Genomic DNA, 25,955 nt, shown 5'->3' with positions numbered 1-25,955 from the left:
GAAATACGGTTGAGCAGACATATAGAGCAAATTCCAGTTTTTATTTACATTTTGTTTTGATCAGAACGTGTACTATTGACTCCGTCCTGAAGGGGTTAAAGTACATGTCATTAGAAAACAAAGTTTTTGAAATGAGTATACAGCATTTGATTTCTATTCCCTGAACACTTTTACTTAATATTTTCTCACAGTTTTATTTCTATTTCATGTTTTTCAAACACTACTTGTGATCTGCCTCATCCTTACCTTAAGTAGTCTGAATTCTCACCTTTAAAATGCAAAAAATTGGCACCTTTGAAGTTATATCATCTTTAGAATTCTTAATAAAACGTATTTAATTTAAAACGAAAACATGGTAATATATATATATATATATATATTATATGTAGTATATAGGTAGTATGAATATACACACGCACACACACACACACACACACACACACACAAACACACTAACAAGGAAAATAATGAATAAATAAAATAGCATAGCATACTGATGTCTGACACAGACAAGTGATGCATTTAAAGCACACCAGTGCCACCTGGTGAATTCTAATTTCTCAAACTATTGAAGGGAAACATTGCTTGTATGTATTCATAATTTTGTTGAAATAATTTTCTTTGTAAACTATTTTTATATTTGGGCAGAAATATCATCATCCCCATCAAGGTGTTTTTTTACCTTTATGTGCCATGTTAGAAGTTGAAAATAACTGCTGAATGTCATGATTTTTCAACACTCATCATATATAAAATATTAGGTTGCGATATCTGTTTGTCTGCTTAAATGCCCTTGTACTTGACTTGATAAAGGAAAGAGTAGTTTGCAAAATCTGTTTCACTACATTAAAAAATTGTCTACATATACAGGCATAGTGTGTGTGGTTACCAATACTCAATGCAGAGCCATCATTAAATAATAATAATTATAATAAATGTCTGAAATGTTTTAAATTTTAAATATTATATACACGCAATTAGCTGTAAATTGCTTATATTTTTTAAATGTTATTCTAAGCAGGCTTGCCATATAAAATACACTAAATATGAATAAAACAATGATATTCAAAAATAGCCAAGTCATGACTTTAAAAGACGTGGATCATATTTATAGACTAGCTAAATTTGCCTAAATTTAGCTATTCAGATTTCAAGTAGATATAATTCGGAGTTAAGTAAACAAACCACTGCAGCGTCTTACTGACCATAGGCATGGCTAAGGGGAGGCTTTGGGGGCTGAACCTCTGGATGTGGAGCTCTTTAGCTACATATCCCTACAATTGATGGAATAGAATATTGGTGTTTTTTTAATTTGTTTTTTGTTTTACATAAGACAGGCCCTTCCCAAAGCCTCCACCTCTTAAAAAGAAAGATCTGTAGTATAGTGCTCGGCTAGGCTACATAGGTGACTGTCGGCAGGGGGTGTTGGGGAACCAAATTTTATTGCACATCCTTCTATTAGTTAGGTAAGTTGATCGCATTACATATCTAGCTGTACCAATCTAGCTGTTTAGCCGGTGCTTATTTAAGGTGATATCTTTATTGAGATCCAGGAGAGCATCAGAAATACACTGTTTATGAGCACTGTGGACTGAATATGACATGTGGTTAAGCATATCCCCATCTCTCTGTTAGTGTGCTGGTCATTGAGCTTTAAGCTCAAGCCCCAGCTGATTTTGGAACCTAGAGAGGCCCCTGTTACCGGCTATCACACATTTCCTTCTACAAATGCTAATTACAACATATGCAGTCTGATTAGTTCACATAATGAAACCACAAAAGCATTCAGTGGAAAATTATTTGAATTATTTATACCTAAAATACTTTTAAAATGCTTAGCTTGCAAAGACCTGAATTATTTAGAAATCAGCCAGTAAGTATTTTGAAATAGAACAAAAGATAACATGATAGAGAAAATGTAAATATATAATCGACTTTTTCATTTATTTGAGAATGTATACTTTTTATCATATTAATCTTAATTTTGTATATGTACTGTTAACATATTGCTTAAGAGGGTGCAGTAACACAGTCTCTTCTAACTATTTTTATACAGGCAGAGGGTTTGTAAGTAATCAATAATGTTTTGGACACCGGGAGGAATTGTTTAAGCGACTATCAAGGACCAATTTACTTTGATTGCTCACAAACATCTGTAAGTTATTAACCTGTTACTTGTTCCATGAAAATGCCTTTGTTTATAACTCTGAAATATAAATTATATTCAGTTTTTAATCAACTAAACTTTTTTTTTTTTATAAATAAAATATAAATTATATTCAGGTTTTAATCAACTAAACTTTTTTTTCTTTAACCTCTGGCAGTTTACTGCTTAAATTTATAACATTTCAGATTATTCACCGGACTTGAACTGTCAAATGTCAATAAAACTAGAGAGATGGAAGTGTTCTCAAACTTCTGGTCAGTGGTGGATATATGTATGTATTGGGGAGAGCAAAAAACAAGTCGCAAGAGTGCACTAAGGACGGACAACAGCTGAAATAGCCTGCCCTTCGGTGGGTCCCCGCTCAGAACTCAAGCTGGTTTTAGCTCAGCTTGTGCCATTACAGAGAGAACATCTCTGAAGCATCTCAGACTGGTCCCACCCATACGGGCAGTCCAGATCTGAAATGCCAGCAAGTTCCCTCTGCACAAGAGATGCAGCAACCCCAGACGATTGTTTCAACCTTGTTAGGCATCATCAGTGAGGCATTGCAGATATCTCTATAGACACCGTGAGCCAGGGGTCCACATCTGGATTACCCTTTAAAATTGTGGAGAGCAAAAAACAAGTCGCAAGAGTGCACTGAGGACAGACAACAATGAAATAGCCTGCCCTTCGGTGGGTCCCCGTTTTGAACTCAAGCTGGTTTTAGCTCATCTTGTGCCATTACAGAGAGAACATCTCTGAAGCATATCAGACTGGTCCCATCACACAAAAGTAATGTCAATCTTATGACAATCTTATAAAATTATGTGCAATATTGATGGAATCACTAATAAGAGGATACTAAGAGAAATACTAAGAAAATTACAGTGGATTAAACATATCAACATTATAGCAAGGTTATTCAGTAAAGTGAGAATTCAAAGTGAATTTCAACTTTATGGTAATATAGCCAAACTGAAAAAACATCTTTACGTCAGTTATGTTATTTGTTTGGCTACACTGGCCTTAAAGTTAAAATCCAGTTTGAGTTCACTTTGAATTTTTCACCTGAAAGTTATGTTTTAAAGCTAGACAATGGTACTCAGGTAAAAAAAAAAAAAATCTCCTTAATAAATTTAAAAACAATCATAGCAAGATATAAACAAAAAAAATGCTATTTGATGTACATAGACTATAGCAGATCACAGAGTCATGTTTAAGGTAATTAATTTTAATTGTGTATCTATGAATTTTCAATGAACCCTTAGTGACCAGACCGTTTTTCAATTTTCTTACCGGTAAGGACCAGTGCTATTTTTACATTTCTGCGGTATTTGTGTTTAGCTGTAGTTTTCCTCTTACTCATTTACTGTACCCACACTTATTATATACCGTTTTCTCGTCATTAAATGGTCTTTCTAAAGATACCATTATTTTCATCATATCATATAACTTACTATAAAAAAAATTATAAAATATGATGAAAATTTTTTAAAAACACTTTTTCTAACTTTGACCCTCAAAATCTGTTACACATCTACAACCACCAAAAAACACCCATGCAAAATAGTTTCTTCATTTTGTCCTGAGTTTAGAAATACCCACTGTTAACATGTTCTTAGCTTTTTTGGAAAGTTATAGTGCTATGCCTATGAGCACTTTGCTATTTCCAAGCATTTTTTTTCAAACTTAACGCAAGTGACATTGTAACACTGATATCTGTCAGGAATCCCTGAATAACCCTTCACATGTATATATTTTTTTTAAAGAAGACAACCTAAAGTATTAAACGTGGGGTATCTTTTCATGCAACCATTTTACCACCAATCGATGCCAAATTTAAAAACAAAATGATAATTGGTGATTTTTTTTTACACACATAGCAATTTAAGCAATTTAAGTTTAAGTTAAGCAACTTTAAGGGTTACTGCCAAAAAAACACCCCAATATGTGTTCAGCAACATCTCCTGAGTACAGTGATACCACCAATGTATAGGTGTGTTGGGTTCTCCGGGGTATAAAAGACCTTATTTGGAGGGTGCACATTCCAGTTTTCCAGCTTGGAATTTTCACAGCTGGTCATCATGCACCCATGTCCTATATGGGACATTTTTGAAGCCGACCAATGTAATTTACCCCCATCAAACCATATATTTTTGAAAAGTAGACACCCTAGGGTATTTCAAATGGTGGTAGTTTTACACTTTCTATGCACTAATTTTACCTCCAGTCTTTGTCAAACCTTTGGGTAGTAATATTTTGTGTTATTTTTCTTTAGGCATGTATTCTCAGTTTCTGTTATGTGTTACTGACAAAGAACACCTCAATATGTGTTCAGCAACATTTCCTGAATTCACAGAAACCCCAATGTACAGGTTTTATGGGTTTTTGCAAACTAACAGGGGTCAAATGTAGGGTTTTCCCCTTTTCCATGTTTACACATTGAAACTTGACAGATTGGTTTGCTGGGACTATGTTGCCTTTGAGACCTTTTAGCAGCCCAGTAATGAAAATTAACCCCCTCATGGCATACAATTTGTAAAAGTAGACAACCCATGGTATTCAAAATGTGGTATATCCAGTCTTTTGTAGTAGCCACTTAGCCACAAACGCTTGCCAAAGTTAGCATTTTATTTGTTTTTTGCATTTTTCACACATAAACTGCCATTTCACCGATGATATTATCAGTATAATACACTTCACTGCTCTAAAACACATATTTGTGTAGAGTATTGTCTCACAAGTACAACAGTACCACTCAAGTACAGGTTTTATGGTGATTTGGAAAGTTACAGGGTCAAACATAAGATTTGCTCATTTCTGTTTTTGTAAATTGTTATTTGTCAGATTGGCTATGTTGCCTTTGAGACGGTATGGCAGCCCAGAAATGAAAATTAACCCCACCATGACATATCATTTGAAAAAGTAGAGAACCCAGAGTACACAGAATGCCCAGTCTTTTGTAGTAGCCACTTAGCAACAAACACTTGCCAAAATTATCGTTCATATTAGTTTTTTTCATTTTTTTTACACAAAAACTGCACTTTTACTGGGGATTTTCATGGTCGTGATAGATTTTACTGTTTTAAACACTCATATTTGTGTTCCTGAGTATAACAATACCCCCATGTACAGGTTTTATGGTGTTTTGTAAAGTTACGGGGTTAAATATAGTGCTTGCCAATTAAATTCAATGGACTGTCTGCCTGGGTTGTCAGACAGGTACCTCAAATTGTAATTAATAAAAATCAATTAATTATGTAGTTAATAGTTAATTAAATATGTAAAATGTGTGTGTATATCTATATACAAAAATTGCATTGAGATAGCACTCCCAGGACCAGGGCCGGCCTTAGGCCTATAGACTCCCTGTGCGAAAAACCTTCACAGCGCCCCCTCCCCTTTTCCCCCTGTCATCCATGTATAGTGTGTGTGTATAGGAGTGTAGTAATTGTTTAAATTGATTAAATTAATAATGATTTAAAAACAAATATTCATTCCTCCTTTCCTGTTGTTACCTAAGTGGGAGAGGGGCATGCTGATCTGAATCTGGTCTGCCCCTCCACTGGGTAAAGACCATGTGTAACTGTCTCGCAAGCTCAGGGACTTGCAGTGTCCTGTGGTAATCTGCGGCAGCGCTCTGATTATCCCGAGCTAGGAAGACAGCTACTTATGGTCTGCAGCCAACAGAAGTGCAAGTGCCAGACTGCCTCCCCTACATTAAAGAGGAGCAGACATACATGCAGTCTTACACACACACACACATTTACATGCAGACAGTGTCACACACACACACATACACATATATGCATATGCATATATATGATTACATTATAAGTGTATTTTGAAATATATGTGTATAAATCTCAAAGTACATGTATAATGAAATCATATATATGCATTATATATGTATAATATATTATAAAATGCTTTAATTATTTTATAATATATTATACATATATAATATATGTATAATATATTTATTTATTTTTACCTTTTAGGTGTTAGGGGGGCTTCCTGACAGCTCAGACAGTCCCCCTGGCAGCTCCATAGACTCCTATTGCAGCCATGTGATCATGGTGATCACATGGTCCTGGAGGGCCGCGGTGGCCAGAGCTGCTGCAGGGGGACAGCTGGGGTCTCGGGCAGTCCCCCACGTACCTGGTACGTCCGCGGTCGGGAAGGGGTTAAATAAACTTTCATTAAGAATATTGTATACCATGTATTTAAAACATAAAAATAACAATTTATAGACAAAAATTAATACAACAATATCTACTATTTCTCAACCTTTGTGTATTTGTGCATGGGTAGATACAGTATAAAAAAACAAATACTTTATTTAGAAATTCAATTTATTGGTGTAAATATTACTTTAAAAAAGCACGTAATAAATTGTTGATTGCAAAAATGAGGTTTAGCATAGAAGGTTCCATTCGGCTTATCCAGTGCAGCTTTTACATCGCTGAAGTCCATTCTCATTACATGCGGTACATTTCAAAGCTTTAAAAGAGTCTGTGAAGCAGTTCCGGAACACTGACATTTTGCTTCCATGGCACACAAGACAAGGAAGAAAGCCAAACCCCCCGCAGGAGGCACAAGCATGTGGGTGCTGAACTCTCTGTTAAAAAGAAAAATGGGATAAATAAAATTTAAAAAATTAAATTAAATTAAAAAATATATATTTTTTAAAAAACAGGATAGTGTCAAGGAATAATGGAATGTGTGGAAAAAGTAAGATTTTTTTTGTTGAAAGAAGACATTAAATGGACATACCATCCCCAAAGTCACTTAATTAAAATTTTAAAATTACTTATCATATTCCTATTGAACCTGAAGTAGGGATCCATAAATCTTGTGTTTGCTAATTTCACTTCACTACTAATAATTCAAATAGAAAAATGTTTTATATTATCTATAATTTTCTAGATATGTATAGTGAATAGATAAAATATTATGCCTGTATAATACTGCCATGTCATATTAAATTCCCAGTACAAGTTTACTATACAATTAGAAAATACAACATTCTACAAGAATAATGAATATGAGAATTATTAGGCTTTCAGAACAAAATATTTGGTAATAAATAAATTCACCTCAATTTTTAATAACAAGTCCTGTAACTCTCCGGATTCATTCATCGACAATATTTTTTCAGCACCCTTTAAAAAAACAAAAAAAAAAAAAAAAAAACAGAAAATGATAAAACATGTTAATCTGATACTGATCAAATTATTTGCAATATAAAAATACACACAATTTTATTTCCTGCTGTATGTATGTTTTAAGTAAATATTTTGCTGTAGCTGCAAAATCAGTCCCGTATATACTGATCATCCACAACATTAAAACCACCTGCCTAATAGTGTGTAGGTTCCCCTCGTGCTGCCAAAACAGTTCTGATGCGTTGAGGCATGGACTCCACAAAATGTCTGAAAGTGTCCTGTGGTATCTGGCAAAATGACATTAGCAGCAGATCCTTTAAGTCTGGCAAGTTGCGCGGTAGGGTCTCCATTGATCAAAATTTTTGTTCCAGCATTCCTCACATGCTCAATCGGATTTAGATCTGGGGAATATGGAGGCAAAGGCAACACTTTGAAATCTTTGTCATGTTGCTCAAACCATTCCTGAACAATTCCTGCAGTGAACATCTGAGCATTATTCTGCTGAAAGAGGTCACTGCCACCAGGGAAGACCATTGCCATAAAAGGGGTGTACGTGGTCTCCATCAATCTCTAGGTAGGTGGTATGTGTCAAAGTAACATCCACATGAATGCAAGGAACCAGGATTTTTCCAGCAGAACATTGTCCAGAGCATAAAACTGTCTCCACCGACCTGGCTTCTTCCTATAGTGAATCCGGCTGCCATCTCTTCCCCAGGTAAACAACGCACACACACACACGGCCATCCACCTGATCTAAAAGAAAATGTGATTAATCAGACCAGGAAACCTTCTACCATTGCTCCATGGTGCAGTTATGATGCTCACAGTCCCATTGAAGGAACTTTCAGTGGTTGACAGGGGTCAGTACTCTGACTGGTCTGGGGCTACGCAGCCCCCTAGGCAGCAAACCGTGATGCACTCCTTGTTCTGACACCTTTCTATCATGACCAGCATTAAGTTTTCAGCATTTTGTTCTACAGTCACTCTTCTGTGTGATCAAAAGGGCTAGCTTTCACTCCCTATATGCATCAATGAACCTTTGGCCTTCATGACTCTGACACCAGTCCCTTCCTTGCACCACTTGAGACATGGCAGATGAGCAAAAATAGGGACCTAACTGTGACAGCAAGATGGGGGTCCACAATTGTAACTGTCTTTCGAAAATACAAATTGTTTTCAGCACTAGCAGCCAGCAAGCAAAAAGGTAAAAAAAAAACTCAGTGCAGGGAGGCTTAACCAATCACTCACTAGCCAATCACCACATTAAAAAATAGTATATTGGAGATTAGTATTACCCATACTACTATAAGGGAGATTTTTAACCGTCGTATTTTCCTACCAGCAATGCCTTAGGTTAAGGTATATGAACTAAACATTAAAAACTAGCGACTGGGCAAATCTCAAGAAAGTGATAGTTGCCTGTCTGAGTGCTCTAGTGAGAATTCAAAGAATGAGAAAAGCTGTTAAGAACACTTTTCCTGCTTTGAAGCTAATTCTGCGTCGTCCTCAAAGGCTGCGTCGGATTTTTTATTTTTTTCATTCAGATTTGTGTATCTAGTGTTTTTTATTTTCAATATTGACGTGGCTGTATTATACATTTTAATTTGGCCTTTTTTGGGGGGCTGAAAAAAAGATTTAGATAAAATACTATTTCTGTCAGGATTATAATTGATTCAGCATGCAAAATAGTATCACACCTAGGACTAAGGATAACATTTAACCGGACCTTAGATTGGCCTGACTTAATGTACCAAAGAATAGTCAAAATACTTGCCGTGGTCAGGGACACAGAATGTGACACAACTTTGAGGAAAGCCAGAAGTCAAGAATACCAGAAATCAGGGAAGTCAAAACAAAGCCAAAGTCAAATACCAGAAAAAACACGATAAGGAACACACGCTCGGATAACCAGCTAGTGGAAACCACGACAGGGCACTGACCAAAAGGTAATTTGTGTTTAAATAACCCTCTTGAGGCTGTAATTGGTTGTCTCTGGCCTCTGACCCCAAAACGTGCGCGCGTCTATGACGTGACGTCGCACACATGTTAGCGCCATCTTTAATGTGGGCAAAGGAGAGTATCCTATTAAAACCGGAACCGCATCGGCTGGTGTCTCTAGGAACGTCGTACTCACTGGAGACCGGAATGGAAGGAGGTCGGACAGCGGTTTGCCGCGACCAAGGTAAGTAAACAATATCTCTGTCGGTGTGGCTGCTTAGTTTATGTGCGCCGCTACGCCGGCAGAAGAACGGGAAGCTGTGACAATTTCTCATAGTAAGTACTGTATTATTTTTTATTTTACAGGTACAAGTTGTACTTTTTTTATTTTCTTTATTTTACAGGTACTAGTTGTACTTTTTTATTTTACAGGTACTAGTTGTATTGCTCTCCCACACTACTATTAGGGTCCGGGGGGTAGGCAGGGTTAATTTGATTAATAGGGTTGGCTAGGGGTTCAGGGACCCTTAGTCACCCTGGTGGAACACTGGTACTAATTTGTTGAGAGATGTACAATAATATTTCCAGCACCTTGTATATTTTATTAGAAGCCCCCAATTGCTGTCTATGGGTGAGGTCTCAGGGTTGGACACTAGGTCCAGCCTGTATTATTATTAGAGCCCCTACCTACTGCCCATGGGTGGCATTAGGATGCCCCTTTTTTTTATATTTATTAACTGCCATGTACTAACAATGGGTAGGGGGAGTAGGGGATATTAGCATGATACACAACCCCTTTTTATTTTTGTTGTTCATTGTTTATAACATTAGTTAATGTTTAAGACTAGCGCTTGAATTTCTGCACAAATATTCTCCTTGAACTTCTCAAGTGTATGCAGTTTGTTCATGGAAATCATTAAAATTTTATAAATATTTACTCCAAAAAATCAACAAAAAAAACTAAAGTATATTTCAGTATACTGGCCTTTGTGTAGATTACATGTAGTTATTGTTATTTGTATTAACTTTCCCTGACAAAATTTAAAGGAATACTCTTTTTTGGGGGGACTTTTATTACCAGGATTTTTTATATAATGTTTACAAATCCTTATATTTAACAAATATGTATATGTAATGCGTGAAAAATAATATTTAAAGGGTTATTAAGCAAAGTGAGAATTTAACGTAAATTCTAAGTGAATTTCAAATTTAAGGACAGAGAAGCTGAAGGCGTCGCTGACTTACAGAATTTTTCCAGCTTGGCTATTTTCTCCTTACATTTTTAATTCACGTTAAATTCACCTTGAATACTCACTTTAATGAATAATCCTGTATAATCCTGTAAATATAGAGATTTTCTTCTCTTTTTCCTAAAAATTGGTTCCTAAAATTTGTACCATTTTTATAAACTCTATCCTTGGCACCTGGATGTCCACATATAGAAAGCAAAGAGAAGAAATAAAACCGTGGGGGAGATTTTTCAAGGTACACTCTTCTGACTAATTTTTGGCAATTATTGGGGAATTGTTTGCTATTTATTTTCACAAATGTGATTGGTATCTGAATATTCCTACCACTTTTTTCACCAGAAAAATGGCAGAATGTTTTATGCCTCTATAAATTCTTATGAAAAACTACGTACAAAGCCATCACTTTTTAAATCATTTTAATAAATATTCCTTAATGTTTCTATTTCCACTTTTCATTTGCAATGTTTAACCCCTTAAGGACCAAACTTCTGGAATAAAAGGGAATCATGACGTGTCACACACGTCATGTGTCCTTAAGGGGTTAAAAAGGATTACAGATTTAAAGGTTAACACAAGATAGAGTTGATTTTCAATGTTTTATTTGATGGTGTAAATTCAATAGAAGCCTCAAATCAAGCAATGACAACACACTTCCTGCATGGCTGATCTGTTAGTCACAGTGAATCATTGTCTTCAATCCATTTTCAATTTACAGCCATCAGAAATGAATGGAGCTTTAGTTTGGGAGAAATTCCCTGGCTATGATACCATCCAAGCTACATATTCATAGGGCCCCTCAGGAGTAAAGATTTCATTTTAGTTTTTGCTTATTTATTTACTATTATCATGACATGAATATCTTTATTTTTGGAGCGTTTGGAGTTTTATAGAATATCTATTTTAGCAGCAGAAGTGGAGGGTTATTTGTATATAATGAATTTTAGTAAACTCAAAAATAGTTTAATTCAAAGGGAACTAATTGGTAAGAAACATACACCCATGTCCATGTATATTTATGAGCATGGATGGTTTTAATTTTATTTTCTATCAATGTTATTGCCAGAGGGATTCAACTTTATTTTAACACAGTAAATAGAGGTTGGATATGGGTGCTATTTGAGCCAAGGTTTCACTCATTTTAGTAATGATTCTAGGTTTCTTACATCTCTTTTTTTTTATATTGCCTGACTATTTTTCCAGAACTCTTAATACTGACTGAAGGCTCCTGGTAAGGGGCATCAACTTGGCTAAGGCCAGTATTTTTTATTTATTTTTTTAAACTCATGTCATGTATGTTATTGTCAGGAAACCTACTGCTCTCTGACTGGCTCTAGTGGGACTTGAACACCTGTCTCCCACTTTCTACCTCTATGCTCTGCTCACTGTTCCACTGTGGAGCCTCCTTGTATGGGAAGATTCCAGAGGGATGCTTAGCACATTGACTGTTCCTTTTGCAGAGCACCTGTGGGTATCACTGGTGCTTCATTTTAGTGTTAAGCACTCCCTACACACTTTCATGGTTCTAGAGTCCTTAGTGCTATTTTCCATTGAGACTCTGTTATTTTTTAGTTGGCTTGTCTTCACTACACTTCTGCTCTCCTGCCCTCATGTACTCGACCCAGCCTATTTACTTTCCAGACTGCTTTGTGTTCCAGTTTTCTGGCTTATCTGACTACCCGGCATGTGTACTAGTCCCTGGCTTGTTTACCCGCATTACTCTGCTCTTGCCTGTATCACGCCTTAGTTTCAGTGTTCTTGTTACCTGCCTCTGACTGGTACTGTATATTTTGTATTTTATTGTTTTTTATTTTATTTTTTTTGTATTTTGTCTCTCTTGGTCTGTAGCCTTCTCTTAATCTAGCCCTGTTATTTCATAGTTCTACCTTTACATTAGCCCAGCCATTCTAGGGTCCGATGACACGCCTCTTCCTATACCTCTGTCTTTGTCTTTGTTAGGCTGCTGCCTCTCATCTTGTTGAGGTTCTTCTAGCCAACCCTAACAGTTATATATCTCAAAGTAAAATTAAAAAAACTCCCCTTATGATTTAACATTGTGGATTATACCACTGTCCAGTGATAATCATAAGGTTGTCTGTGGTCACTACATGTTTTGCATAACCCTCGGAGTACTATAAGCACAGCCTTTCAGACTTTGAGAGTGCAGTTTAAATATTTAATTGCTTTTCAATTTTACATTTTTGATACACAGGTGCGGTATACACTGTGGTAAAATACATTTGTGTACTGAGAATGCAAATAAAATTAAATGTGGCAAAACTGTATTGTGTATTAAATTATTCAGGAAGATGAAATATAAGTTATGAAATAAAAATAGTTGTAGCAATACTAATTGCAACACAAAACAGTCCAATGCACTATTTGTAATCACTCACCCCAAGGTAATGGCCATCAATGAATACAACCGGTAATGATGGGGTTTCGTTCACCCTACGACACCTTTCATCGACCTCTTTACCATAATCACCGTTCAAGGCAATATTTTTTTCTTCAAATTTTACTCTGTGATTTTGGAAGATCTTTCTCACCATTTCACACCTTTCAAAAGTGGTTCTCACCACACGTAGGCTTGTGGTGTAGATAACTATCCTTCCATATTCAAGGGTTGTTGATAACTGAAAAAAATGAATTTCAAAAAAGTAAGTTAAAAAAAATTATGCTTGACACACCTGTGTCAGGATACACTAATATGCCCAACACTCAGAACTTAAGTAAAAATAAAGAAAACCCTAAGATTTTTTACCGGGCCTTAGAACAGACAGATTTAACATATAAAAAGAAAAGCACAAGATAGGCTGAGGTCAAGAATACAGATATTATGTAAACGGTATGTAAGGTCAAGGAATACAGAAGTAAGAATAGTCAGGAGCCCACCCAAAGTTCAAGGGATACAGAGATCGGAATAGTCAATAAGAAAGCCAAGGTCAAATTACACAAGAAACAATACCAGAAACGCGTTTTCGGGTAACCAGAATGGAAACCACAACAGGGCACAGAGAAATGAAGGAAAAGGGTTTGAATAGCCTAAGGTACTCCTTGATTGGCTGCAGGGGATCATGTGACAGTGAACGTGTGTGTGTGAAGTCACACACATGTTTCCAAAGTTAGGCACTCGTAGGGTTAAGCAAGAACCTTAAAAGGTTACTACTTGCAGCGGCTGGTGTCTCTAATAATTACAGACCTGGCCACTGTGTGAGGGGAGGAGTGCCTGTCAGTGGACAGCAGGCATCGCAGGAGGAGGTAAGAGATTGGCGGCGTTCTCATTACCACGTGGGAATGGCGCCACAGCAAAATGCACCCACCGGGTCCCAGTCTGCTCCTGCGCAGGGGCAGACCCAGCCTAGAGGTGACTAGAGACAGGGTAAGTATTCTGAGGCATTTTCCTTGAGATGTGTGAATGCTGCCATGACGAGACACGCCCACGGGGACCCATACCGCTCTCTGGCAGGAGTGGACTCGGCGGGCGGCATGACAACCTGTTTGTGGTAGAACAATAAGAAGGATGCATAGTTACTACAGGTAATTAGGACAAACCAATAATTTTGTACTTAGGATGCCCCTCTACTTGTGGTAGAAATGCTGTAGATTGATATAGAACAGTGATGGCTAACCTTGACACCATAAATTGTTTCTGGACTAAATTTCCCATGATGCTTAGCTAGCTTTTAGATTCTAAAAGCTAGCTGAGCATTATGTGGAATGTAGTCAAGAAACAATTTATGGTGTTAAGGTTAGCCATCACTGATATAGAACATCAATTCTTGAAAAGCTGTAGGGTTACCCCAAGAACCAGGACAAATTGCACCATACTTACCAGAACTGAAGGTTCTTGGGGTGTGGAGCTAGCATATGTATCTTTTCAAGTGACATAATTTTTTTTTTTTTTTTAATTCTTTATTTTCATTGTGCATGAAATAACAATAGGCGAGCAGAGCCACAATAGCAGCTGCAGGCTTTTCATAACATTTTTACAAATTAAATTGTGGCAGATTAAACAGCACTTTTTTTTTTAAAGCAAACATGCAAATATCCATCGTTATGACAATAGTAGATATATATAGATTCACTAAGCTATACAAGCCTATGAATTGTCAAGTTTAGTTACGTTTAAGATTATATTAAATGAAGCAAACATGCAAATTTCTAGCGTTATGACAATAGTAGATATACATAGATTCACTAAGCTATACAAGCCTATGAATTGTTAAGTTTAGTTACGTTTAAGATTATATTAAATGTTATATCAGGTTAAAGTAAAAGGAATAAAACAAGCTTGGACCATGTAACTAGGATTACTGAGCATATGATAATGTTTTAGTTAATAGAACCGTCTGGCTGCCTAAGTGTACAATCTGCAATCTGCATATCTTTACAAGGTATATACAAGTGAGGCACCTATTGGATAGCACGTTGAGGCATTAATTAAGCAGGCTGTGTGCCTAACATTAAACTTAGTTTGCGTTACAAAAATTGACAAGTGGTTCACTTAATGCTGACATATTACTAAACATGCTCGGCAACGAATTAGTATCGATTATCCTTAAAACCAGGTATGGTTGACCTATTATGCTTGTTAATGAGTCCGTTTAATGAAAACAAGAAGGTAAGTGTAAGTCCCTTATTGTCCATCAGGTTGGGGGCTGACAGGATAGATAGAAGGCTGTAGACTGACCCTATGGAGGCATGCTCGTTCATAGGTAACAGGGGTAGTCTTTTTAGCCTATGCCCATTGCAGTGACTTGTGTCCTGCCTGCGTCGTTTGTCTCAGGGGCTCCTCTGGGCCGGGAATCAACTCCCTCTGCATTCCGTAGAGTGTGCAGCTTTGCGGCTCCTCGCTTGGCAGCAGTGGCGTGAAGGGGATGATAGAAGTTCCCGGTTCCCGGATCAGGTGAGTGGCTTGTGTGGGGACCAGGTTTTGCGGCATAGCTCCCATGTGTGTGTGGATCCATGCGTTTGCCCAGGTAGCCAGGTGACTTTTCCCGCCTGTGAGGTCGCTGGCATTTGCGTGTCGTTTCGGCCTTTCTGGGTGCTTGCGGGGGGTGCCTGTAGTGGAGGCGACGGGTTTTAGGACGGATCCATGTGGCCACTAGCTTGACTGCCAGTCTGTGGGCCATTCCGCGGTCGCATAACATTGCCCAGAGGCTCGCGCAGAGCCGATCGAGTTCCAGTAGAGGGTTCGCGGCATGTTGGGCGTATGTGCTCCGCTTCTCGGGCCTATGATGGGCGGCCATCTTAGCTTCGTCCCCGCTGTCCGGTGCCTCCCAGCGGGATGGTCTCGCTTGTGTGGGTGCCGTGATGTCCCTCACGGCAGGGGGGGGGAAACAGGGGTCCCGTTTACTTCTAGGTGCCACAGCAGTGTAGGCAGCCGGGAGACCGGCCGTATCCTCTCGGCTGCTCCCGCGAGTAGGCCCAAAGAGGCTTCAGGGTGTGACCTCCGGTATATTAGCCAGGAGCCTTGAGAAGCTGTCTCTCGTGCGTGGAGAAGTATTTCAGCCGAGTCCCAGCTCGTTTTCTCGAGTGGAAAGTCGTTAGTTTTGCGTTTTTAGCGGGTTTTCGGCAGGAGCTCTCTCCATGTGCGACTTGTCGGCATGGCGGTCAGGCCCCGCCCCCTCAAGTGACATAATTTGATAAAAAGTTTGCACCCATGCTTAGAGCCGCCGAAGCACTATTGAAAAGATGCCAACCAGGACTGTCAATGCTCAGGGCATTATTGAAACACTTTCCTCTGGGCAGATATCCCATGGATGCCCCCTGTAGTCAGTAGCCCAAGTTATAAATACATACAAACTTTGACATGATGGAAAAGCATTTTGGCATGTTGTGAGAACAGTACCCAGGGATAATATGCATAGATGTGATGGGACCAGGTATTAGTATTGGTAGTAATAGAGATACCTAGACTAGATTTAGACTAGATAGAGCTACGCACTGCAATTTGTCCAAATTTGGGCAGATCATCCAAATTCCTGATTTCGGGTAGAATCACCCAACAATAAAACAAATATACTTCCTAGCAGGATTTCACCAGACAATCAGACTACAGATATTGATGTAGACCATTAGTGATACAGTGTATTTTACCCTTGGTGTTCCTGTGTAGGGGTAGGAGGTAGCCTGGGTTACTGGTCCTAGTGTGAGACTAAAGTTAAGGCCACTTCTGTAACTACCTAGCTTGCAGTTCATAATGTCAGTGGCACATAAAACAACCAATGAAAGAATGAACACACTCACTGGATCCCAAAATATCCAACCATGTTTATAAGTTGCAAAAAAGACCAAGATATTTTTGTATTTTTGATTTTATATATATCTATACAAGCTTATTCTGCAGCGCTTTACAATAAGAGGAGAATTTATCAAATGAGACAATAACAAAATGTAACAGGAACAATAGGTAATTGAGGACTCTCCTCAAATGAGCTTACAGCCTAGAGGAGGTGGGGTATAAAAACACAATAGAAAGGGTAGTGAGGGAGACAGCAAATAGACATGGTGGGAAAGTAGCAAAACTGGAGGTGAGAGTGGAGTGTGGCCCTTTAGGAGAGCGCAAGAGGAAAGTTTGAGAGATAGAAGTTACTCTTGGAGGCCATAAGCAATCCTGAAAAGATGGGTTTTGAGGGACTTCTTAAAGGCTTGAAGACTAGGGAAGAGTCTGACAGGGCTAGGCAGGCTGTTCTAAAGGAAAGGAGCCGTCCTTGAGAAGTCTTGCAGGCGTAAATTTGTAGTAAGGGTGCGAGCATCAGACAGGAGAAGTTCACCAGTAGAGCGGAGAGAACAAGAGGAGGCATACCTATGAATCAGTGAAGAAATGTAAGAGGAGCTAGAGTTGGTTAGAGCTTTATAGGTAAGGGTTAGTATTTTAAATTGACACCTGAAGGCTTCCGAGAATTGTACATAACGACCAATCGGGTTTTGTCAGGGGCAGGCAAGGCTGTGACAACACTAAAAAGATCTTGAGCATACTATCGCATATGGAGAAACGGGGCACAGAGGGTCTCCTATTAGCCTTAGATGCCGAAAAGGCCTTTTTAATCGACATCGGTTATGACCAAATACAACTTCCCCACAGAGTTCATTCAAGGAATAATGGCACTATATAGGAATCCCTCAGCATAAGTTTCCAACTCAGGCTTCATTTCGGCTCCCTTCAACCTCACTAATGGCACAAGACAGGGATGTTCGTTATCTCCCCTTCTGCTCATCCTATCGTTAGAACCCCTAGCCCACAAAATCTGGCAAAACCCACTCATCACAGGCATACAAATCCATACTATGAACTACCGCTTGGCAATGTTCGCAGATGACATCTTTGTATCCCTAAGCCGACCTGACTCTTCACTACCGCAGCTCTTAGGGCTACTAAAAACCTATGGACAAGTATCCTACTATAAATTATACACATCGAAAACGCAAGCACTACCAATTAACTTACAGATGCAACAAATACAATCTCTACAAAACTCATACCATTTCGAATGGAGACACAAATACATGACATATTTAGGAGTCAAACTGGCTTTACACAGTCAGAATATGGTTTCTCTTAACTATATACCACTCATCAACACGTGCAATTCAACTTTACAGAAATGGAGAGATGTCCGCATATCTTGGATGGGAAGTCTACAAACTATCAAGATGATGATATTACCAAAAGCGCTATACATTTTAAGGATGCTACCATTACAGGTTCCACTACTATGGTTTAAGAATATTCAATGTACAATGAATAGATTTGTGTGGGGCAAGATGAAACCACGCCTACCTCTCTCACTCCTTCAATGAACCCGAAAGAAGGTGGCTTGGGATTACCTAAACTCCTAACATATTATAAAGCAGCCTTGCTAGAAGAAGCAGTGAGACTTCATGCCCCAGGCAGTACCTTCCAATGGGTAGACATGGAAAAAGAAGCAGCGAACTTAAGACCATTGACAAACATCCTGTGGACTCCGAAACCACACAGAGCGAATGTATCAGGATTATATCCCACAACGGCTCTTACCATGAAGACTTGGGACAGCCTCCACTCCGAACTCATAAAAAACAAAAAATTTAGCTCACAAGCCCCTCTAACAACACTAAAAGCAATATCACCGTGGCTATCACTGAAAGCGTGGACAGACTCAGGCATACATTACATTATGGACCTATGCTATCAGTCAATGATTCTACCGTTCCCTGACCTACAACAGAAATATAAACTACCAAATTATTTTATTTTTCCGTATATCCAACTAAAGAGCATTATCAACACTAAAGTTGAATTCCCAAATTACACATCTGACCCTAGACTTGTATACCAGAAAAAGCTCATTGACAGATGCCACTCAGCCCCAACAAGACCAAAACCCTATCCCTATGCTACTAAACCCTACTAGATAGAAATACGCCTCACTCCTTTAAATACGTATCGCAATGGGAAAAAGAAGGAATACCCAAGCTCACAGAAGAACAATGGCTTAAATCAGTAAACGCACTCCGAGGCATCACGTCATGTTTCTCCCACATAGAAGCCCACAAAAAAGTAGTTTAAAGGTGGTATCTTACACCACAAAGATTGAACAGAATATACCCCACAGTGGGGCCTAACTGCTGGAGATGCAATGCCCAGGTAGGACATATGACCCACATATGGTGGGAATGTGAAATGATCAAACCATTGTGGACACACACGAAGAAACTGATCAGTCAAGGAACAGGAGAACACCACCAAGTCACCCCCACAATTGGCCTGCTACTCTTATTTCCGGACAATTGGACACAGAACACTAGGAAATTAGCCACAGTGATCATTCTAGTGACTAGAAATCTCTGAGCACTTAATTGGCAAACCAGCTATTGTCCAACCAACAAAGATTTAAATGAAAATTTAAACAATTTCTCATTGTAGAATTATATACTTTAAATTGTTTGGAAATGATCCTTCCCAGTTTGATGGACAGCAACAATAGCTTCTCTAAGATCATTACTGATTTTTTTCCTCTTTGGAATTGTATTAACACAAATCTGAATGCTCCATACCAGCAAACTGCTAAAATGTTGGCTTTTATAGAAGTGGTCACACTTATTGATGATAAATGAATCAAGGGCATTTAATTAGCAGCACATGTGTGCTACTTAGTTTCTTAATTTTAATGGAAGCAGTAAGGGTGTACTTAGTTTTTCACACATGGCTGCTCCATTTTGGCTTTATTTATTTTCAATAAATCATGACACAGTGTAATATGTTGTGTTGTTGTTCATGTGAGGTTGTATTAACCTGATTTAAGATTATCGTTATGTCCTGATATGTAAAACCATAAAATTCAAAGAGTGCACTAAGGCTCTCTTTACTATAGTTCCGCCCCTGGCTACCACATTACCATGACATTGCCCTCGCATCATTGCAACCATGTTGCCTGTTTGGACACACACGCAAGTACATGCACACACACACTGATACATGCATGTATATATGGATACACAAATAGGGGAAAACGCTGTCTGAACCTATAAAAAATTAATAGAACATAGTGAAGACTGTTACAAATTACAATAACAGACACATTCTTGAGTGCACTCACAAGATGTAGGTAGGAAACTCGCTTTGAGATTACCACCACCTACTCCTGTAGGGGGGTCACACTTAGAATCCACTGGATAAAATGGATATTCAAAATCCGGAAACCAAAGGTAGAGCAGGAACAAAGTATGGTAGAAAAAAGGTATTTATTCTTGGATACAATAAAAAGGCACTGGTCCAACGCGTTTCGTTCAATCAGAACTTCATCAGGGACCTCTCAAGTTAAAATAATAATACAAATACCATACATAAAAATTCCCGCTATACCCTCCCTCGTCCCACAGTCCCAATATATAAGACAACTCTTGATCCCATTGGTGGTGTGGAGGGTGTGTTCGGACTTGGTTCCGGATTCATCAGCAGCTTGCCGACTCACAGCTGATCGTCGTGTTCTTTTCCCGCTTCTCGGGTCTCCAAGACGTCGCCGGAAGTGACTGCGTTCCAAATCGCACTTCCGTGCGTTCCAGCTGTAATTTCGCGTCCACAAGTAAAGTGGTCTTCGTGAGTCCCCATAATAATAGGTGCGCATGCGTAATGGGCAAAAAGCTATATTTAGACATAATGTGTCAGTATCGTGCTACTAACACTCCGCATTGGAAAAAAGAAAAAAGTATCAATATCCAAACATAAAAACATAAATTGAAATGGTATCAAAAGCACAATCACCTCATATTTAATTAGTTTAGTATCTATTTTCAATGGTTTTAAACCCTTTAATCCAATGCATAAATATTAAGGATATATATAGTGATAATAATCCTAATATGCACTCTAAATATAGAATAATAAGTGAAACATACAAACACTAATAATAATTAGCATAAAATAAATTTTAGACAAAAATACTCCATATAACTCAAACAATAATTATGATATTACAAATCCCTAATATTCAAGGAAACAATTCAAATCAATATCCACATTTAACCCCCTCGGCTCCAGTGTCTGTAAACAGTGTATCCAATAAGTTTCTCTCTGTGGAAGTCGTTTTAATCTGTCCCCTCCTCTCCAGTGAGGGGGGATGTATTCAATGCCTTTACACAAAAAATGTTTAAAATTAAATGCAGGACATGACTGACAGTGCAATGGAACCGAGTGGGTTGTGAGACGCTTTTTAATATTATTCAGATGCTCCATGAATCTAACTTTCAGCATTCTCTTAGTGCGTCCCACATATTGCTTGCCGCACGGACATTGCAGCAGATATACTACAAAGTCCGTGCGGCAGCCAATCAAGGATTTAATTGGGAATGATCTCCCTGTGATGATACTCTGAAAGGTATCAGAATCTGGTAGAGAGGCCGTGCCACATGCCACACACCCTCTACAACCTCTAAAACCCTTTGTGATAGTACTGGGGATTGGTTTATTAATAGGTTTATTATAACTTGGTGCTAGCATATTCTTCAGGTTTTTGTTCTTCCTGTAAATCATTGTTGGATTGTCTGGCAATAATTGTCCCATAACGGGATCATTTTGAAGAATAGGCCAATGTTTCCGAAATATTTTCTTAATTTCATTGTGTTGGGTATTAAATCTTGTCTTAAATGCAAAATTAAATTTAGATGTTGTATTCCTCTTAGATTTATCCGTATCCTTAAGTAGTTCATCTCTCTCACCAGTATCAATGATTCTCATCTCTTTCTCTATACTATTTTTGTTATAGCCTCGTTTGATTAATTTTTGTTTGATATAGCCCGCCTGAGTTTGGAATTCTTGAGGTATAGAACAGTTACGCTTGACTCTAGTTAGTTGACTTTTGGCTATTCCTCTCAGCCATGGCTGGTGATGACAACTGGTCTTATGTACATAGCTGTTACCATCTGTTGGTTTAAAATAACACCTAGTTTGTATCTTTTCTTGTTTACTAAACAGGACTATATCTAGAAAATTGATGGATTTTTTCTCCCATGTTGGAGTGAATTTTAAGTTTAAATTGTTACCATTAAGATACGTTGAAAAAATGTCAAAAGAAATCCTATCACCCTTCCAAATTATAATAACATCGTCGATGTATCGCCGCCAGAGCACCAGGGATGCCTCCCAGCCATGACCAGCCCATACGCAATGATCCTCCCACTTCCTCATGAATGTGTTGGCATAGCTGGGGGCAAACCTGGTGCCCATGGCGGTTCCTCTAATCTGTAAATAAAAAGAACCCTCAAAGAAAAAATAATTTTGTTCTAAAATAAATTGAACTCCTTTTATTATAAATTCCTTAAGGTCATCTGAAATAGTCTCATCTTGATCCATGTAATACCGAATAGCTTCAATTCCCTGATTATGATCTATGACTGTGTATAGGGACGTCACGTCCAGAGTGGCCCAACTATACTCATCTCGCCATTCAATATTTTCTAATTCTTGTAAGAGAGATTTAGTATCTCTCACGTAAGATAAAGCTTCCTGTGCATACTTCTGTAAATATGAGTCTATAAAGGCCAAAAGATTTGCTGTTATAGAATTGATACCACTGATTATTGGACGGCCCGGAGGAAAAAAATTTTTTTTTATGAATTTTGGGCAAAAAATAAAAAATGGGGATCATAGGATTTTTCTCTAAAAGAAAATCTAAATTCTTTTGGGAAATAACTTGATCAGCAACAGCTTTGATCAATATAGTTTTTAAAATCTCATTAAATTGTTTAGTTGGATCATTCTTGAGTTTTCAATATGTCACTTGGTCATTAAGAATGTTTGAGGATTCTTGTAAGTAATAAGTCCTACTCATAATCACTATTGCCCCTCCCTTATCTGCCTCCTTGTAAACGATATCGTCTCTTTTCATCATGGTTTTAAGGCAAGATCTTTCTTGATATGTTAGATTATCCCTTTTTTTCCTTTTCTTATTAATGGTTTTTAGATCTTTCTCCACCATTGTTTCAAAAGTTTCTAAATATGACCCTTTATTAAACACAGGATAGAAATGGGACTTCCTTTTAAAGTGATCATGTTTTGTTAATATGCCGTCAATCCCTACACAGGGGGTACTGGGTTGTTTCAAAAAATGTCTTTTGACCGTGAGTTCTCTCACAAATTTTTTGAAATCTATATATAACTCAAAATCGTTAATCCCTTCATTTGGGGCAAATGTAATACCTTTCTCTAGGACTTGTATCTCCAAATCAGATAAGGGAAACCCCGAAAGGTTTACTATCCCCTTGTCTATTTCATTGGGTGGTAAGGAGCTTAGTCCTCGTCCTGGTGTAATTCCTCGTTCACTCTCATTCTTTTGACAGGGGACTCTGTTTGTAAAGGTGCAAACCGATTGGGGTGTTCCCAATTTGCTTGCTTTGGGAAAAAATAGTTCCTTATTGTTTTCTCCCGAGGTGGTAAACCTTCTTCTAAAAAATTTTCCCGACTATCCTGGGACAATCTCATACGTGGCTCCTCATTCCTATTTCTTTCCCTGTTGGTCACCTCTGCATAGGATCCCTTATTGATATGACTTCTATAATTGGATCCACCCTGACTTTCTTTAGGAATAGCTCCTTGGTTCTTTATTGAAGCAAATTTATTTCTAAATCCCTCTTTGGGTCTAGGGGAGAAGGATGACGAAGTTTTCCTATAGTATACATTATCCCTTCTCATTCCTAGGTGATGGACATTGGAAGGTCGTTTCCTCTGTGGGGAAGAGGAAGTATTGTTGTTGCGTTGAAGTTTATTTATTGTGGAAAACCTGTTTTGTCTCTTATCTTCCTTATCTCTTTTATACTTCTGATTTTTGGTCTCTGCAATTTTTTCATCTAAATTTTTTAATTTATTTTGTAATAATTCTTCTTTTTCTTTATATTCATTATCATTTTTATTTATTGGAATGTCTACTTCAATGCGATTTAGATCTTCTTCAAATTTAGATTTGACTTCCTTAGAATATTCAATTATTAAATTCATTAATTGGAACGAGCTATTAGTCAAAATCTCGTCCCATTTCTTTAAGAAAATTTCATTGTCTAAACCTGATTTCTTTTGACATTTTTTCAACGTATCTTAATGGTAACAATTTAAACTTAAAATTCACTCCAACATGGGAGAAATAATCCATCAATTTTCTAGATATAGTCCTGTTTAGTAAACAAGAAAAGATACAAACTAGGTGTTATTTTAAACCAACAGATGGTAACAGCTATGTACATAAGACCAGTTGTCATCACCAGCCATGGCTGAGAGGAATAGCCAAAAGTCAACTAACTAGAGTCAAGCGTAACTGTTCTATACCTCAAGAATTCCAAACTCAGGCGGGCTATATCAAACAAAAATTAATCAAACGAGGCTATAACAAAAATAGTATAGAGAAAGAGATGAGAATCATTGATACTGGTGAGAGAGATGAACTACTTAAGGATACGGATAAATCTAAGAGGAATACAACATCTAAATTTAATTTTGCATTTAAGACAAGATTTAATACCCAACACAATGAAATTAAGAAAATATTTCGGAAACATTGGCCTATTCTTCAAAATGATCCCGTTATGGGACAATTATTGCCAGACAATCCAAGAATGATTTACAGGAAGAACAAAAACCTGAAGAATATGCTAGCACCAAGTTATATTAAACCTATTAATAAACCAATCCCCAGTACTATCACAAAGGGTTTTAGAGGTTGTAGAGGGTGTGTGGCATGTGGCACGGCCTCTCTACCAGATTCTGATACCTTTCAGAGTATCATCACAGGGAGATCATTCCCAATTAAATCCTTGATTGGCTGCCGCACAGACTTTGTAGTATATCTGCTGCAATGTCCGTGCGGCAAGCAATATGTGGGACGTACTAAGAGATTGCTGAAAGTTAGATTCATGGAGCATCTGAATAATATTAAAAAGCGTCTCACAACCCACTCGGTTCCATTGCACTGTCAGTCATGTCCTGCATTTAATTTTAAAAATTTTTGTGTAAAGGCATTGAATACATCCCCCCTCACTGGAGAGGAGGGGACAGATTAAAACGACTTCCACAGAGAGAAACTTATTGGATACACTGTTTACAGACGCTGGAGCCGAGGGGGTTAAATGTGGATATTGATTTGATTTGTTTCCTTGAATATTAGGGATTTGTAATATCATAATTATTGTTTGAGTTATATGGAGTATTTTTGTCTAAAATTTATTTTATGCTAATTATTATTAGTGTTTGTATGTTTCACTTATTATTCTATATTTAGAGTGCATATTAGGATTATTATTACTATATATATCCTTAATATTTATGCATTGGATTAAAGGGTTTAAAACCATTGAAAATAGATACTAAACTAATTAAATATGAGGTGATTGTGCTTTTGATACCATTTCAATTTATGTTTTTATGTTTGGATATTGATACTTTTTTCTTTTTTCCAATGCGGAGTGTTAGTAGCACGATACTGACACATTATGTCTAAGTATAGCTTTTTGCCCATTACGCATGCGCACCTATTATTATGGGGACTCACGAAGACCACTTTACTTGTGGACGCGAAATTACAGCTGGAACGCACGGAAGTGCGATTTGGAACGCAGACGTCACTTCCGGCGACGTCTTGGAGACCCGAGAAGCGGGAAAAGAACACGACGATCAGCTGTGAGTCAGCAAGCTGCTGATGAATCCGGAACCAAGTCCGAACACACCCTCCACACCACCAATGGGATCAAGAGTTGTCTTATATATTGGGACTGTGGGACGAGGGAGGGTATAGCGGGAATTTTTATGTATGGTATTTGTATTATTATTTTAACTTGAGAAGCCCCTGATGAAGTTCTGATTGAACGAAACGCGTTGGACCAGTGCCTTTTTATTGTATCCAAGAATAAATACCTTTTTTCTACCATACTTTGTTCCTGCTCTACCTTTGGTTTCCGGATTTTGAATATCCATTTTATCCAGTG

The 25,955-nt window shown here is 37.9% G+C and overlaps 1 protein-coding gene across 1 annotated transcript in view; it reads right to left on the bottom strand.

Moving 5' to 3' along the window:
- Nucleotides 1-6,590: 6,590 nt before the first annotated feature.
- GRXCR1 (glutaredoxin and cysteine rich domain containing 1) overlaps nucleotides 6,591-25,955 on the bottom strand; it is an 88,584-nt gene continuing 69,219 nt past the window's right edge. The window contains exons 3-5 of the mRNA XM_063459924.1: nucleotides 12,899-13,138; nucleotides 7,249-7,314; nucleotides 6,591-6,770 (exon numbers count right to left, since the gene is read on the bottom strand). Coding sequence (XP_063315994.1) covers nucleotides 6,591-6,770; nucleotides 7,249-7,314; nucleotides 12,899-13,138 — 486 coding nt within the window. The remainder of the gene's footprint in view (nucleotides 6,771-7,248; nucleotides 7,315-12,898; nucleotides 13,139-25,955) is intronic.

The sequence above is a fragment of the Pelobates fuscus genome, chromosome 6, assembly GCF_036172605.1.
Source record: "Pelobates fuscus isolate aPelFus1 chromosome 6, aPelFus1.pri, whole genome shotgun sequence".
Taxonomy (NCBI): Eukaryota; Metazoa; Chordata; class Amphibia; order Anura; family Pelobatidae; genus Pelobates; species Pelobates fuscus.
The sequence above is the reverse complement of the archived record's forward strand: the minus strand, read 5'-3'. Positions and strand labels throughout refer to the sequence as shown.